Source organism: Microcebus murinus, chromosome 13 (genome assembly GCF_040939455.1).
Source record: "Microcebus murinus isolate Inina chromosome 13, M.murinus_Inina_mat1.0, whole genome shotgun sequence".
NCBI lineage: Eukaryota > Metazoa > Chordata > Mammalia > Primates > Cheirogaleidae > Microcebus > Microcebus murinus.
In genome coordinates, this window is record NC_134116.1 from 39,399,238 (window position 1) to 39,415,975 (window position 16,738).

The 16,738-nt window shown below is 34.7% G+C and overlaps 1 protein-coding gene across 4 annotated transcripts in view; it reads left to right on the forward strand.

Annotated features, from left to right (window-relative positions):
• The window catches only part of KLF12 (KLF transcription factor 12), a 589,204-nt gene that overhangs the window by 464,727 nt on the left and 107,739 nt on the right, over nt 1-16,738 (forward strand). For all 4 annotated transcript variants that reach the window (XM_076009379.1, XM_076009377.1, XM_020290313.2 and 1 more), the window contains one exon: nt 811-946. In XM_076009379.1, coding sequence (XP_075865494.1) covers nt 811-946 — 136 coding nt within the window. The remainder of the gene's footprint in view (nt 1-810; nt 947-16,738) is intronic.

A 16,738-nucleotide genomic window follows, 5' to 3' on the forward strand; every position in this document is an offset into this window, starting at 1 on the left:
TTAAAAAATATGTGGTAACATATTACATGTTGACAACAGTCCCCTCATTTGAAAGGATCTGATAGTCCTGGTCAGTAGGGGTCGGAACATCGAGCTGTGTCTTGCTTTGGCAAGTTCACGGTGGAAGGAGAATCATATCTGAAAATACGTTTTGATAAATGGAATCAAGATGGAGATGAAAAGCGCTTTTCACACATAGAGACAGATATTTAAAATGCTACCACTTTTGTCATTTTCGTGCACTCAGATCTCCACTTACAGCAGTAATGAAATGTGAGACAATGATTCAGCGAAGTACAAAAAATACCTGAAACTTTGTATTAGTCATGCAAACCTTGTTCTTCTTTTAACTTCTTATGAGAGCTATCAGCACCTAATGTCCCCTCTACCTCATGCCGTCTACCTTCCAGGGAAAGTGCTAATGAGCAGTGAAATGGCCAGAACTCTGGCAGTGAAGCAAGGAGGAGGAGCAGCCAGAAGGTTGAACAGTAGCTCATGAGCTACATAATCAGTTTTTGACCACGTAGGAGTTGGTAATATTATAGATTTTATAGTTCTTCTTCTATAATTGTACCCTGAACTCTTCAGAGCCGATGTAGGGTTTGTAAATCCAAAGAAGAATGGGAAAAAAAGAGTCAGCGAGTACTCAGTACATAAAATACATAAGCTTTCACTAATTCCTGTGATGTCTAGAGAATTCCATGTGCGTGCTATGCACAGGAGAGACGATCTGTGCTTGATGTTGGTCCAGGACAAGGTTAACTTTCTGCGTGCTAATTTTAATTCATTATATATGCCTTTTTTTCCCAGCACAAATGGACCCCCGAGGCCTATCTCCCAGACAAAGTAAAAGTGACAGTGATGATGATGACCTGCCAAATGTGACCTTAGATAGCGTTAATGAAACTGGATCTACGGCCCTTTCCATAGCCAGAGCAGTACAAGAGTAAGTATCACATTCTCAGGATGAAATGAGCATTGCCAAGGTGTTCGATGGATAATGGAAACTGCAGCCTCTCCTCTCCCCCAGCCATGTCATTCTAGCTTGAACCCGCACGCGTGTCATCAGCTTTCCATTCAGCTGCTAGCTCTTCAGGAGATTAGGGCAGAGAACGGAGTGTTTTAAAGAGTTGGAAATTTGTGTTTTAATTAGATACAGGACCTCCGTGCCTCTTTTCTGATACTTCCTGCACCCTTCTCTTTAACTCTGAAAAAAAATATTCTTTTTGAATATCACTATCTGATTATCATCATTATTATTAATATTCATATACAAAGTCAGAGAACTAAGATATGGCAAGTATCATTATCTTGTTTGGGTAGGAAAGTGGAGAATAGCTTTTTTGTAGATTTAAATTTGGAAGATATGTTCACCCTTTGAAAAATAGGAATCACATGTAATTTTTTAAGGGAATCCTTCCTTTCTCTCTCGTTTTACCTGGACCATGGAGTTAGATTTCAGCCCTTGTTTCTTAAAAATAACTGCTTTTCTGTCATCGTCAACATTGTATCTAGAATTAAGCCTATGCTAGCCCACATATATTTTTTCCTCCGAGAATAAATTTTTTTCAGCTTTATTGAGGTATATTTGATAAATAAAACTGTACATACTTAAAGTGTACATGCTAACTTGATGTATGTATACATTGTGGAATAATTACCACAATCAAGCTAATTAGCACATCCATCACCTCATATAATTACCCTTTTTTTTTTTTGGTGAAAATGCTTAAGATCTTAGCAAATTTTGAGTATACAACACATTATTGTAGTCATCATGCTGTATATTAGATTCTCAAAACTTACTATGGTGTAAACAGAAGTGTGTACCCTTGGACCAATAACTCTTCATGTTCCACACACCTCAGCCTCTGGCAACTCTGTTTCTATGAGTTTTCCTTTTTTTTTTTTTTTGATTCCACATGTAAGTGGTACCATATAGTGTTAATCTTCTAGAGTAACTTTTAACAACACAATCTTGAAGAAGAAGAGAGTATAAATAGCCACTGTTATTGCTGACACAATTGTTAATTAACTGTTCACCCAAAGTTATCTTAGTTACCTCATATGTCAATTCCTTTTTCCTAAATACTAAGTATCTACTCTGCTCCACACATTAGGCTTTGAAATTTAAAAAAATAAAAATTTAAAAAGAGCATTGATACGGCATTTCAAAAATTACAGCATAAATGTGTGTGTATAAAATGAATAATATATCTATATAGATAATATATATTTATATTATGTATGTGTATATATACAATATATAAGGTATATTAGAGGAAATAGGATATAATGAATCTAAAATGAAATGTGGAGTCAGAAAGATCTGGAATGATTCACATTCAAGCTCTTATTAGCTGTGCGACTTCTGGAAAGTTATTTAACCACTCAGATGCTTCTTCATGTGTAATAAGAAAATCAGAATACTTAACTGACAGGACTGTTGAGAGAGTTTGATATAGATACAAGGTATAAACAGTAAGTCACAAAGTTTTGGCACATAGAAAACTGTAATAAATGGTGAAATTAGTATATTATCCTTAATGGTAGCAGTAATGGTAATAGTACAGTGGTATGAGTATATAATAACTAGGATATACAAATGCGGCAAGCGTTGTTATTCTCATTTTGCAAATGAAGATACTAAGGATCAGAGATGGTAAATGACTTGTCCAAAGTCATATAATGGTAACAAGACAATGTTTAGGACTTCCAACTCCAAAAATATCATTTTTTTAAGACTGCCTATACATCGGCTACCAGTAATATTCTTCCACTTGAGCACTTATACATAGTTTTTCATTAGTTTGTTCAAATAATGTAGTTTCCCTGAACCAGATATTAACTTGAGACAGGATAAGTGTTGAATCCGAGAGGATGCTGAGATCTTATTTAAAATAGTGGTCTAGTGAGTTGCCTTGTCCCTGATTGAGCACAGTGAGCCTGGTTTCGTGTGAGGCAGATCTTAAGATTGAGGAGTCCATTTTCTCATCTGTAAAATTAGACCAAATGATAACAGGTTTCAGTTCTGAGGTGAACAATAAGAGTCATAGACATTTCAGTCACATTGTTTCCCTACATTATTGTAATGCATATATAATTTGTGTGTTTATAGATATGTGTGTTTCTTTTAAATCAGAAGTTAAAGTCTAGAACTGTGTGGTGACTAATATCTAAATTACCTTTACTCCATGTGGGATGTTTGTAGCAATTAATGATACTGACTTCTTAAACATAACCATTGTTTGTGCTTTTAATATTAATATAATATACTTATAATGATATATTTTAATATGAAACTATTTAATAGCAACCTCAGGAACTGGAGCTTCATTTTCAACATAATCTTTCTGATTTGCTTTGTGTACACATTTTTAAGCCACAATTTTTTGTGTATTTTTGAGACAGGGTCTTGCTCTGTCACCCACACTAGATTGTAGTAGTAGCATCATACTCACTGCAACTTCAGACTCCTGGGTTCAAGGAGTCCTCCTGCCACAGCCTCCTGAGTAGCTAGGACTACAGGTGTACACCACCATGCCTGGCTAATTTTTGATTTTTTGTAGAGACAGGGTCCTGCCATTGCCCAGGCTGGTGCCAAACTCTGGCCTCAAGTGATCCTCCTGCCTCAGCCTCCCAGAGTGCTAGGGTTACAGGCGTGAGCCACCGCACCCAGCCCTAAGCCATAATATTTTTCTAAGCGTGTCTATGCCCGTGTTTATGATTACTACAAAAGTTGTATGTGTATCTTAGGAGGTGCCAGATTCATATTCATGTCAGTGTTTTCATGAAACGATTAGTAAAGAACGCCCTGAGCTATTGCCTGGAAAGCCCTAGAATGCCAGGACCTGTGGATAGTTAATTAGCCATCATTCAAGACTGAGTATATGTGTGTAAGGGAAAATACTGTTAGGTGAACCAAAAGGAATGTTCTGCAGAGACCTCTTAAATACAGGTATACAGGTATTTTAAAACTTATAGTAATAATAAAAAAATTTTATTCTGAGACAAATATTTAATCCCTGCTAAAGAACTTTTAAAATTTTTGTACATAGGTTTACTTAGTTAAATTTCAGTGTATACAGTTGTGAACTTGTCTTTCTGCTTGCTCTTGTCTTAGTTTGTCCTTAATTCCTTAAGGCATATGACTATTTCACTATTAATTTCTCTTTCTTGTTTTTCTGTTTGCCTTTGTAATTTGATACCTTGTGAAAAAAATAACCCAAACATTTCAGTATAATATGATCAATAAACTAATGTATTAACACATTGACTGCCACACTAGAAAAAACAAATTTCCTTGGGGCCACAGTGTTTTGTTACAAAAATAGAATAAAAACTTTGAAAACAAAACAACCCTTTTTAATTTAATGAAAAATTTGTTATTTTTTGTTGTTTTCTGTGCTTGAGTTATATGCAACTTGAAAAATGATTCACACAGCTATCTCCCAAGGTAAAGAGACATGTGAGTTTCATAACTGATACATGCTACAACTTAGGTGAACCTTTATGAAAACATTATGCCGAATGAAATCATCCTTACATAGAAGGCTAGATACTCTATGATTCCTTTTGCATGAAATGTCTTGACTGGGCAAATCCATAGAGACAGAAATTAGTGGTTTCCAGAGACCAAGGGAAAGGCACAATGAGGAGTGGCTGGGTATAGGGTTTCTTTTGGAGTCATGAAAATGTTCTGGAATTAGACAGTGGTGGTGACTGCACAACTTTGTGTATATAGTAAAAACTACTAATTTTTTTTCTACATGTCTAGCATTATACATTTTACTAGTTTTAAAAATGAAATTTTATTAAATCTTTCATTTAAAAATGTTTCCTTGGATTTAATATGTAGAAGTTGTTAGCCAAAATGCACCCCCTAAAAAAGTATTTAGCTATGCCTGTCTTTAAATAAAATGGAGTGTCACTTAGTGGCTAGAACAGTAACCTGAACACACCTCAACTCACATAGATTTATGTAGTGAGGCTTTTGAACTGTGTGCTTTAACTGATCACTTCAATCATTTTCATTGATTAACTCCATTCCCATTTATCAGCTCAGCATCAGCTAATTCAGATAAATTGAAAGAAGTGGCCACAAAGAGACCTAGAGATGGGCTGTCCCTTTTTCCTACTTTAATTGTATAGATACTGTCATCCAAGTCAGAAATCACATATTCAGTCATTCTGACAAAGCCAACTTCCAGCATTTCTTAGAACATCTGTCTTATTTTGGTCTAGGTTTCCACTCTCCCCCCCACGATGATAAAATAGGGTCATTACCTTTAGCAGCTTGACAATCATAATCATGGAGTAAGTGTTTGGAGAAAGAGAGGTAAAGGCACATGATTAGAGCAAATTATTATAATTAACTCTAATCCTAGACAAAATCATGATGTTTTTACATAGATAAAGTTGGGCTTTGTTACCCTGAGCTTCTAATTTTTACTTCTAATTCCAAACATTCATAATCCTCATTTATTAATGCTAGTAGAAGAATCAAGTTCCATCAAACTAAATTGTAAAATGAATAATAATATCTGAAAGAGAGCATTCCCTCCTTTGTTTCTGTTTTACCAGGAATAAGCTAAAAGAATAGGATGAATTAATAGATATAATAATTTCAGTGAGTATGAATTGGGGAAGGGTAAGGTGAAGTGTAGAGGATGCAGATAAAGACGCAAGGAGGTGTGTTTCTTGCTCAGAATTGGTCCTTCCAGAATTGGAGAATACATGTTACTGTTATCTCACTCCATAGCTGAGTAGTCTGCTTTTTCTGATTTTGATTATAACCCTCAGTGGGGAACAAACTCAACATAAATTAATAGTGTTAATAACTTTTGCTTTGACTAGCATCCCTGATATCTGTACCTGTTAAAATGATATATTTTTTTAAATGGTACATTGTCAGTTACATTTAAGCTAATGAAAACACTTCACTGTCTTCCTCTCCCTGTTTTTATAATATGGCTTATATCAAGTGCCCCTGTCCTTAAGGAAAAATAACTAGTGAATTTCTGGAAATAGTAGTCTTGTCTTTAGTACTTTCTTACTTAAATGCTGTTTGAAAGAACATTTAGGTATCCTATTGCTGCCTCATACTTCCCTTGTTGCTAGTTCAACCATTATTATTCCTAATTTGGAAAATTGTATTTTATAATCAAAGAAAGTCAGAAATCTTGGGTTTTTTTTTTTTTCTTCTAAATTTGAACAGATAATACTCCTCCTGTTTCTCTTAATCTCCTCAGGTATGGCTATGGTAATGTCTTTTAAATTACAGTAGAGAACAGTACAAGAGATGAGAAAGAAGGGGAAAACAACAGAACTGTTACTGAGAGCCTACTTTTTGGCAGATGCTAGGAAAACTGATGTAGTTCTCATTTAAATTTCCTCATGATACTGTTTTTACCCAACAGATAAAGAAACGGAGGCCCGTGGAGGTTTATTCTATCCCTAGAGGTCCCACACAGCTAGTAATTTGCAGAGTTCACATTCAAACCCAAGTTTGTCTGACTGCAAACCTACTTTCCTTTATGATTTTATCTTTACATTCCTTTTTTTTTTTTTTAAGTTGCGGCTTTATCTCTATACCATCACTATCTTAAATTCTCAGGGTTTTCTAAACTTTGCACCCAGCATACAACTTTTGTGAAATAGTTTTAGGCTTTCTAATTTTTAAGCTTCATTGTTACTTCAAAAATAATGTGGTTGAGGAAGAAATCATTCTATCAAATACATTAAAAAAATGTATTTCTGTCAGAAATATAAAAATTCAGCTTCTATAAGTCATTACATTATATTGAAATGTGAGGAAATAAAATGCAAAATATTACAGTGCTATTTAGGTAAACTTGACTGTTACTATTACTTTATTTAAAGAAACTATTGCTGAGGAAATGTGGCTTTAGGTACATTTTAGTATATGCATATATGCTGACATTCCCAAGGCCCTACAATGAACATCCCTTTTAGAATTGCTTTCTGCAAGTCTATGAAAGGAAAAGTTGTCCACAGGTTGGAAAGGCACTATGTCATCTTATTTTGCCCTCCTTGACTGAAATATTTGAGAATGTTTGGGCTATGTCTCTTCTCTACTGATAGGAGTAAACTCAACTGAGTTGATTGTGTTCTAAGAAAAAGCCAGAGAGAGCCTCATGTATTTTGTCTCCAACCTCTAAGTGTTAAATTATTTCAGCTTTCCTCTTAAGATGCTTCCCAAATTCCTGGCACATTAAAAGATGCTATATTTTTATTTAATAATCCTAATGGGTTTGGGACACCTTCAGATAACCACTTCAGATACTACCAAAGAAATACCCCTTGCCTCAGATATTTAGATGGAAGTGTGGCTCTCTTATAGTGACTAAATATCACGCCTTTTGTGGTTCAGCTGATGGGCAAATCAGGGAGGCGTTTACCCTTGCCAGGGGAGATAAATGCTTTTAGAGTGCCCTTTTTTTGTTTGAAGGAGGTCAGAAAAAGCTCTGATTAACTGTGGATTATTGCAGATAAAACCTAAAGTGTATGCTTGGCTAATATCAGCCCAACAGTCTTTTAAGCCTTAAAAAATTAAAAATACTGATCACTTAGTAACGCAGTCACTAGATATTTAAGAGCAAAGTGGAGACCATATGCCCGTACATAGTCCGTTTTATCTGCTTTTGTGGGATGGTGTTGGTCCCTCTTTAAATAAGAAAAGTATAATGCAGTGGGGGTAATCATTTAATACTGGAATTGTTTCATGAATTGCCAAATTAAGTCATATATTCTTTCAGAGAATCATTAAGTCATTTATTCTACTCTTTGTTACATGCTTGGAATACAGAATGAATGACTCATAGCTCCTGACCATGAGGGACCCAGAGTCAAGTTTTATGAGTTAAAGTTCAGTGGGGTAAAAGCATGAAGTGCTGCTTTGAGAGAACAGGATAGGTGCACATAACTCAGATTGGAACAGATAAGAGCATTGGGAATGGGAGACGTGCATAAATTCACAATGACTGGTGCTTAAAAGAGTGAGGAGGAGAGATGGGAGGTGAAGCTGCTTGGAGAGGTAGGTAGGGACCTACCTCTGCCATTTCCTAATGAGGAAAGATGAATTTATTCTGTAGACAGTGGGGACCCACTGATGGTTTTTAAGTGGGAATAGCATGATCAACTTTGTGCCTTAAAGATACCATTCTCAAGGAAGCTGGGTATGGTTGTTCAGGTTGAGCACTGTACATCCCATGATTGCAGATAAGAATAGTGCTACCAAGTTGTCCCCAGGCTCTACAGTTGGACAGAGGAGCTTGTGGTACAAAGCACACACACACACACACACACACACACACGACATATATAACATATATAAGACTCTCCAATATGTTGAGCTACTCAGAGAGCACATAACATGTCCCAGCTTTCTTTGTATTTCCAGAGCTAGCACAGTGCCTGATTAGGCACTGTTTTAAAACACTAGAAAAGCATTGGGTAAAATAGACAAAAATTATTGATCTTGTGATGTTTATATGCTAGTAGAGGGGTGAGAGGAAGCAGACATATATTAATTATAAATGTCTCTGAAGCATATATGAATAATTCTGTAATATCTCTGAATATAATAAGTGGTGTAGAGATGAAGGAAGCAGTATATGCAGGCTAGGCAGTCCTTAAATTTACAGAAGAGCTGAGCATGTGGTAGCTCACACCTGTAATCCCAGCACTTTGGGAGGCCAAGGGAAGAAAATTGCTTGAGGCCAAGAGATTGAGACCAGCCTGGACCGCATAGCCAAACCCTGTTTCTACAACAAGCAAAAAAAAAATTAGCCAGGTGTAGTGGCACACACCTGTAGTCCTGGCTGCTGGGGAGGCTGCAGTGGGAGGATCACTTGAGCCCAGGAGTTGGAGGTTACAGTGAGCTGTGTTTGCACCACTGCACTCCAGAACAAGATCTTATCTTTAAAAAAAAATAAATACAGAAGAAAATGAGTTTTACACAGGTCAACTGTCTATTCTAGGATCGAAATCCCTAAGGAAAAAGAGTTAGAACTGAATCCCTTTATCCTTTCATGCTTTTCCCTCTAGCCTATTATAAAAATTCTTTTTCAAAGGGAGTCTGTAAACAGTTGTTTAACAACAAAAAAAAATCATGTTAAACAAATTTTTCTTTCAAAACATTTGTCTGCTTTCTACTTCTTTTTTGGCCTAGGTTCTTAAAAGCTAGCTATGTATACATAAAGTCATTTTTTCTAAGAAAGACTGAAATTTTTTGCCAAATAAAAAACAATAAAATGTCCATATTAGTCTGGATGTTATTATTAGTTATAATAATAGTTGGTATTTGTATCAGTTTATTCTTGCAAAGTGATTTATCAAGCATCTAATTTTTCTCTTCAACAATGCATAATATATCCCGATAAGTCAAAAATATCTATTATACTGGAAAGTGTTTATATATTATTATTATATCTTCTAGCAATTATTATATACTTTTCTCCCTAAAAATGTAACTTTAGTTCTAAGAGAGAATTTATCCTGGGAATTTTTTGTGCATAAATCTTTTTGATCATTAAAAGATATATATGAAATCTGCACAGATGTAGCTTTTTTTGAGAACAATTTATGTCTGTCATCTCTATGGTTGGAATTTTATATTCTATGCGTAATGCTAAACAATCAGTTTGACACCCCAACTGAATTGAACATCATCTGATATAAATATAAACAGACTTTTTTTTAGCCTAAGTTAAACACTTGGAAATTATTGGATTAACTGAGTGTTGATTTACTTTTTAAACTGCTATGCCTTATTCTAATGTGAATTTATACTTCTTGCTGATCAGTTTAAAAATAGAGAGAAATCCAATTTGTGAAAGCCAAAGTTTTGGGGTTTTTTTAAGTGGGGGATTCCAAAATTACATTGTGAATAGGAAGGATGAACCACTTTTAGTTGACAGTGGCTGTTTATTTTTTCTACTTTTAAATTATGTTTAACATTTTTTTTAGAGTCAGTAATTTCTAAGAATTCATAATTTAAAATATACTGGTATTTCATGTGGTCATACAGTATACTCCAAACTGATTGTTAATAATAATTTGCTTCTCCATGTGAGATCTTCACATAGCTTTTTTCTTGCTGTATATTATGCCTATAATCACATCGCAGATTTATATATATCATTTATATTTCTCACAGATATGTTTCTAATGGGTGTAACCAGTGAGTGTAGGTAGTCATTTCTCATGCATTTTTGATGTGCACTGACAGAGATACTCAGTGATAATGTTGAAATATTAATAAGTTTCATTACAAGTTCCCAGAACCATTCACCACTATTTCATTTATTAATATATTCAGTGAGAGTACACATGATGCAAAACTATACAGTAATATATTTGAAATTAACCCAATTCACCAGGATACAATCTCTTCTATTTCCAGTCAAATGCTCTAGACACTCTTTCTTCTTATTACTTTCCAGGAGTTGAAGCCATTGTACTATAATTTTCCGTTACTTTATATCACTTTCCCACACACTTGAGTCTCGTTGAATACATTTACTTATATTCATCAAATGAAAGTAAAAAAAAATTGAAGGATATATTTTTAGGGATAGTCTACTGCTGTACAGAAAAATCTGATGTAGATAGGAAAAGACAGCTTGGATGAGGGTGAATCTTATCAGGTTGATGTTTTACATGGTCATTTCCGATATTTTGCCATCTACTTTTACATCACATAGCCTATAGTTGTCAGCCAGTTGAAATATAGTACATCATATATCATGGCTTATCCTAAAAATTAAATCCCAAACCATATGCAGTTAGCATAGTAAAAATGCCAACAAAGTTTGACAATATTTCTGATTATTCTTCTACAAAATTACTAGTATGGGGAGAAAATTCCAAACTTTTACTTATAAAATAAAATTCTGCCTATGTTTAATTTTAAAACTACTTGATATAAGTGTTATTTTATCCCTTCTTATGGAAAAGCAAACCTAATGTATATAAACTGATGCTTTAATGCTTTAACCTTAATTTAAAAGTAATTAGGTATTCTTAGCTAAAATGATCATTTCATCAACCTAATTTTTTAAATAGAATTAAGGGATACAAGTTGAATTCTCGTACATGTGTATATCGTATAGTGGTGAAGTCTAGCTTTTGTACCCATCACCTGAATAGTGTACATCCCAACCTAATTTTTAATATTATACTAAGTCAAGTAACATTTCTAGATACAATTCTGGGTCTTTGCTAATAATTTGAATGAATTCACATGACCAAGTGCAGCATCAGTAGAGTAGGGAAAATATATTCTTCCCTTGGAGATGAGGGACTTTAGGGAAGTGATGTACTAATATTTTAGCAAAGAAAGGTGGTTGTCTATAGAAACAATTCATATGAACTAATTTACCCATTTTTCTAACCAAATTCCCTAAGTTTCTGCAAATTCTAGTCATTCTCTTTTATAAAATGTCTAAGTGGTTCTTGTGCCACTCATAATTTATTCTCCCTAGACTCACTTAATGATATATTTTTAATAATCAGTAATAGCAGATACATTTTTTGTCTTGATTTCTTAACATAAGTTCTTATCTCCAGGGTTTATACTCTCAGAAATATTATTTTGTTTCACCAAATATAAGAATTTTAATTCTAAACTGTGAGCCTGACAAAAGGCTCATTCTAGCGGAATAAGCAAAATCTGTGAGACAGTTATGTTCAGTCTATAAACTCAAATTAACATTAATTAACCTTTTACAGTATACAAAGTAACAAAAAATATCATCAGCTATTTTGTCTTTTCCCTCAATTTCTGGAATTATATAGCTATAGACTACAATAATGACAAAACACAAATAAAAATTGAAACTACTATGTAGGTAATTGAAAATGAAATCTTTGAGCTAAAATTTCATGACGTTTCAGCAGAAAGTGATTTGGTTTTCAATTCTGCACTCATTCTCTGTTTTGTACATGTAAACACTATTACAAATGGGACAGAACATGGAATTGATTCTTATAGTTGAAAGTATCCCTTGTCTGATGCAAATATAAAACTAATTTTACATTGCATATTTTGAGAAACTTTTTCTAATACATAATAGGGAAGTGCAAACAAGAAAATTCATTAGGAAAAACAAATATGTTGTCATCATTTATTGGACAGATTACATTGTAGGGTTAAAATTATTTTCACTAAAATTTTTATGAGGTTTATTATGCAAGTAAAGTCAGCAAACCAGTAAAGGTTTGATAATGGGTGATAAGCCAGCAAAATTGAAAATTGTTCATAAAAACCAAGAGTTATTAAATTAAAAGCATGCAATCTCTTTATGTATGAAAACCAGCCTGATTTTTTAAAATATATTTCTATGGTAGGATCTTTAGCTTTGGCATTTTACCCCTACATTTTTCACTCAAGCTTCCAGGTTAGCAGCCACTTCTAAACGAATGTGGGGTTTCATAAATCTTGCTGCGTCTTTCTTTTTAAAAATCGATAGTATATTAAAGTTTTTAAAGGGATTATATTATTAGTCATGAAAATGAGTAACAGATTGGTCACATGCCAAGAAAAATCAGGAAGAATATATCGGAAGTCATTGAAGTGGTTGAGACATGAGTAGCTCTGGGCCTGGGCCAAGACTCCATTGGTGGCTTTTGAACAAGTATCAATAACAATAACCTTAAGTGTTGTATTAAAAATGTAATGCTTTATAATGATCAATTTATTCTTATTTATGTATCTCACAGTGTTTCTTAATATAGCTGTGAATGAATTGTCTCATTTTATAGACCAGAAAAAAAAAAGACTCAGGAAAGTGAAGTGACTTAGCTGCTGTTGTATAAGTCATAAGTGGTAATACCCAATCAAATAGTCTCTCCACAGCGTGTTAGCAGGGCTCTTTCCTTCATTCTACCTTGAAGGGAAAGGATTTATGATTTGTATTTAAAGGAAAATTTGATAGTTTGGGTGATAACTAGACTCCAAAGGATAAGATGAAGGAAGAAAGAATGGCCATGCCTTTTAGACTAGACTCCAAAGGATAAGATGAAGGAATTCCATATAATAAGGAAACATCCACATGGAGCTCTCCTGTTGGTATTTGGCGATCTAGAACTGGAACTGACCGGGAAGGACTGGAAATATACAAAGGGAGTCAGAGGCATAAGAACGATAACTGAAGTTATTTTATTTTTATTTTTTAAGTATTATTTACATATAATAAAACACTTTAGAGTACAGCTCATGAGATTTAACAGTTGCATACCCTCATTTAAGATACAGAACATTTTCATCACCCAGAAAGTTGCCTTGTGTCCCATTCCAATAAATTCACTGCCAACCCCAAAACAGCCACTTTCTGATGTCTGTCACCACAGATTAGTTCTGTGTCTTCATTTATGGAATCATGTGCTATATATATTCTTTTGTTTCAGGCTTCTTTCACTGAACATAATGTTCTTGAGATTCTTGCTTGCTGTTGCATTGCTAAGTAGCATTCCATTGAGTGGATATAACATAATTTGCTTGTTCATCCATTTTGTGGTCAACATTTTGGTTGTATTCAGCTTGGGACTATTGTAAAGCTACATGGACCTTTGTATTTGCAAATGTTCTGCAGAAACATGTTTTCTCTTCTCTTGGGTAAATACCGAGAAGGGGAATTGCTGGTTCATAGGTAGATGTGTGTTTATAAGAAACTGCCAAAGAGTTTTCCAAAATAGTTGTATCCTTTTACATTCCCACCAGCTGTGTACAGGAGTTCCATTTGTTCTACATCTTCAGTCACCTTTGCCTTTCTTTGTAAGGCATCCTAGTAACTGTTCAGTCTTTTTAAAAGAGGATTTATTTAATTGAAAGAAACAGGATGCCAAGGACCCGATTTTGAAGGAAGCTCTGCAGTGAGGAGACAGGTGAAGGAAGATGATTTAATCAGAGGGACAGAGGAGGCTTAGAGAAACACCAAGAAAACAGATCCTATGCCTCTGAGGTTCAAGGAAAATAAAAAATGAAAAGTCTGTTCAATTGATCAAAAAAAAAAAAAAACTAGAGATAGTAAGATCTAGTTGAATTGTGGAAAGGACATAGAGGCCAGGTGCAACAGGTTAATAGGAAGGAATTGTGAATGGTAAGATTTTGGAGAAGCAAATGTAGAAATGTGGTTTTGGGGGAGATGAGCAAAATAAGAATGACAGCCAGAGTAATGACGGTCATTTGTACAGACTAGAGATGTACCTGGAGTGAAGAGAAAGTTTAAGACAGTTCTGCAAATAGCTGTGTTTGAAAAGACACTTTAATTACAACATGTTTTTGTGTATGTATACAAAATAAGCTGGCTTATCTGATAATAACCTGGATAAATTGGCATGGGCATCAATTATGAAGTTTTATCTGTTCAAAATATACTTATTAAAGGCCCAATATGTGCCAGAGCCACTTTTATTTTATCCTTTCTGTTTATTTTTTTATTCTAGGTACAAGGTCCTTTTTTTCTCTACATGAGCTTTGAAATTCTTGCTCCTTCCTTTGATCTTTTAACTTCGAATATGGATAAATACTCTCGTAAATTGTAAACCCCAAGTGTAGGCAGGGTCTTGGTTTATCCTGATAAGAAAATAAAGAGCTTTTCTTTTTGTACTAGCCCTTTTGTTTGCTGTCTCCATAACATTTTATAGCTCGCTAACCTTCCCATCTCTTATCATTTGGAGCCACAAGAGTCTTGTAAGTGCTTTCAAGATGTCTGTGCTTGTAAAAAGTGCTCAGGTGCTACATAGTTACTGGTTTATATTGCATAGAACTAAGGTCATAAAATCAAAACATTTCTGATTCATCTAGAGACTCCTGCCATATCACTTTGAATGAATGCGTTCTTTTGCATAATGATATGACCAACATCAAAAGGGAATTATTTCATTCATTCAATGCTTATTGAACATTTGCCATATTCAAGGCACCATACTAGGTTTGTAGAGGAAACAAGTAGAGAATGTCATCTTTAACATGCTAAGAGTGATTTTATTTTTTGTCCACTATGATACATAGGGTATTTGTATTCACAGAAAATTTCTAGTGAATTTAAATTTTTCCGTGCATTACATTCATTTCTTCTGACTTTCACAGAGGAAGCTCACATTTATTGAACATCCAGTATATACCAAGAAATCACCAGTGTGGAAGGTCTGCGTAAGTCAGACAGGGAAAAATAAGATTCAAAACAGTCTCAAATGTCTTCCCAACTTTGACCATTAAAAAAAAATTATCAGAACCTATTTTTAGCAAATCTGATGCTTGTAAGATGCTAACTTTGTTGATTTTGAAACCATTCATAGAGAGAGAGAGAGCAGAATGGTGATAAGCTGGCTTGGTTCGGGAGGCAGAGAGTACAAAGAAGCATGTGCCACCTGTGCTTCTTGTTTCATTGTAAGACTAGGGTCAGACATCCTGTGCCATGTGGCACGCAAAGTATATAAGCAGTCTAATCAATTTGTGAATGTAATAGTTTCTTAATTCTGTGGGCTACTTCAAATGAAGGTGAACCTTGCATAGAGACAGGTTAGTCTAAATAGCCCATCATAGTCCATGCACTCTGACAATACCCTTTAAAGAAAGAATAGTTCAACCTCTGTGGAAAGCAATATGGAGATACCTTAAAGCAATACGAGTTAGATCTACCATTTGATCCAGCAATTCCACTACTGGGAATCTACCCAAAAGATCAAAAGTCACTTTATGAAAAAGACACCTGCACTTGAATGTTTATAGCAGCACAATTCACAATTGCAAAGATGTGGAAACAACTCAAGTGCCCATCAATTCATGAGTGGATTAATAAAATGTGGTATCTGTATACCATGGAGTACTACTCAGCTTGAAGAAACAATGGTGATATAGCACCTTTTGTATATTCCTGGATACAGCTGGAATCCATTCTACTAAGTGAAGTATCTCAAGAATGGAAAAACCAGCACCACATGTACTCACCAGCAAATTGGTACTAACAGATCAACACCTAAGTGGACATATAGGAGTAACATTTATCGGGGGTTGGGAGGGGGGAGGAGGGGATGGGTATATACAACCACAACGAGTAAGATGTGCAACGTTTGAGGGATGAACATGCTTGAAGCTCTTACTCGAGGGGGGAGGGGAGCATGAGCAATATATGTAACCTTAACACTTGTACTCCCATAATATGCTAAAATAAAATAAAAAAAAAAAGAATATGGGGAATTGAAGATTATACAAAGGTCAGAGGGATACACTGGCAGCTAGGAATAGTTAAGTTTTTGTATTATAATTACTTCATCAAGAGAAGGAGAACTTAAGGATATTTTCGAAGTTGTTTTCTAAGTATATTGAATATTATCAGACAACAGGCAGGGTGGAACAGTGGTGCAACTGGGTTGTATATAGGAAGAGGACTCCACATATAAAATGTTGAATGTTTTCAGTACTAAAATATATTCATAGATATATATAGTTTTGTATTTGTAGTATTTTTAAAAAGTGAGTATTGAAAAGTCAGATTTTCAGAGGTGGCTTAAGGAGCTAATTTTGCCCCCTCACTGCCAAGAAGTAGACCTGAAAGTGTCACCTCACCATTGTGTACCTTTTTTTCCCCCCAACCAGAAAACAGAGTTTGGACAAAATTATCTCTTAGGCCCTATTCAGTTCTGTTATGTAATGAGTTAGTGATTTATCAACATGCTTGAAAGACTTGAGCTCTCCTTAGTAAATATAACT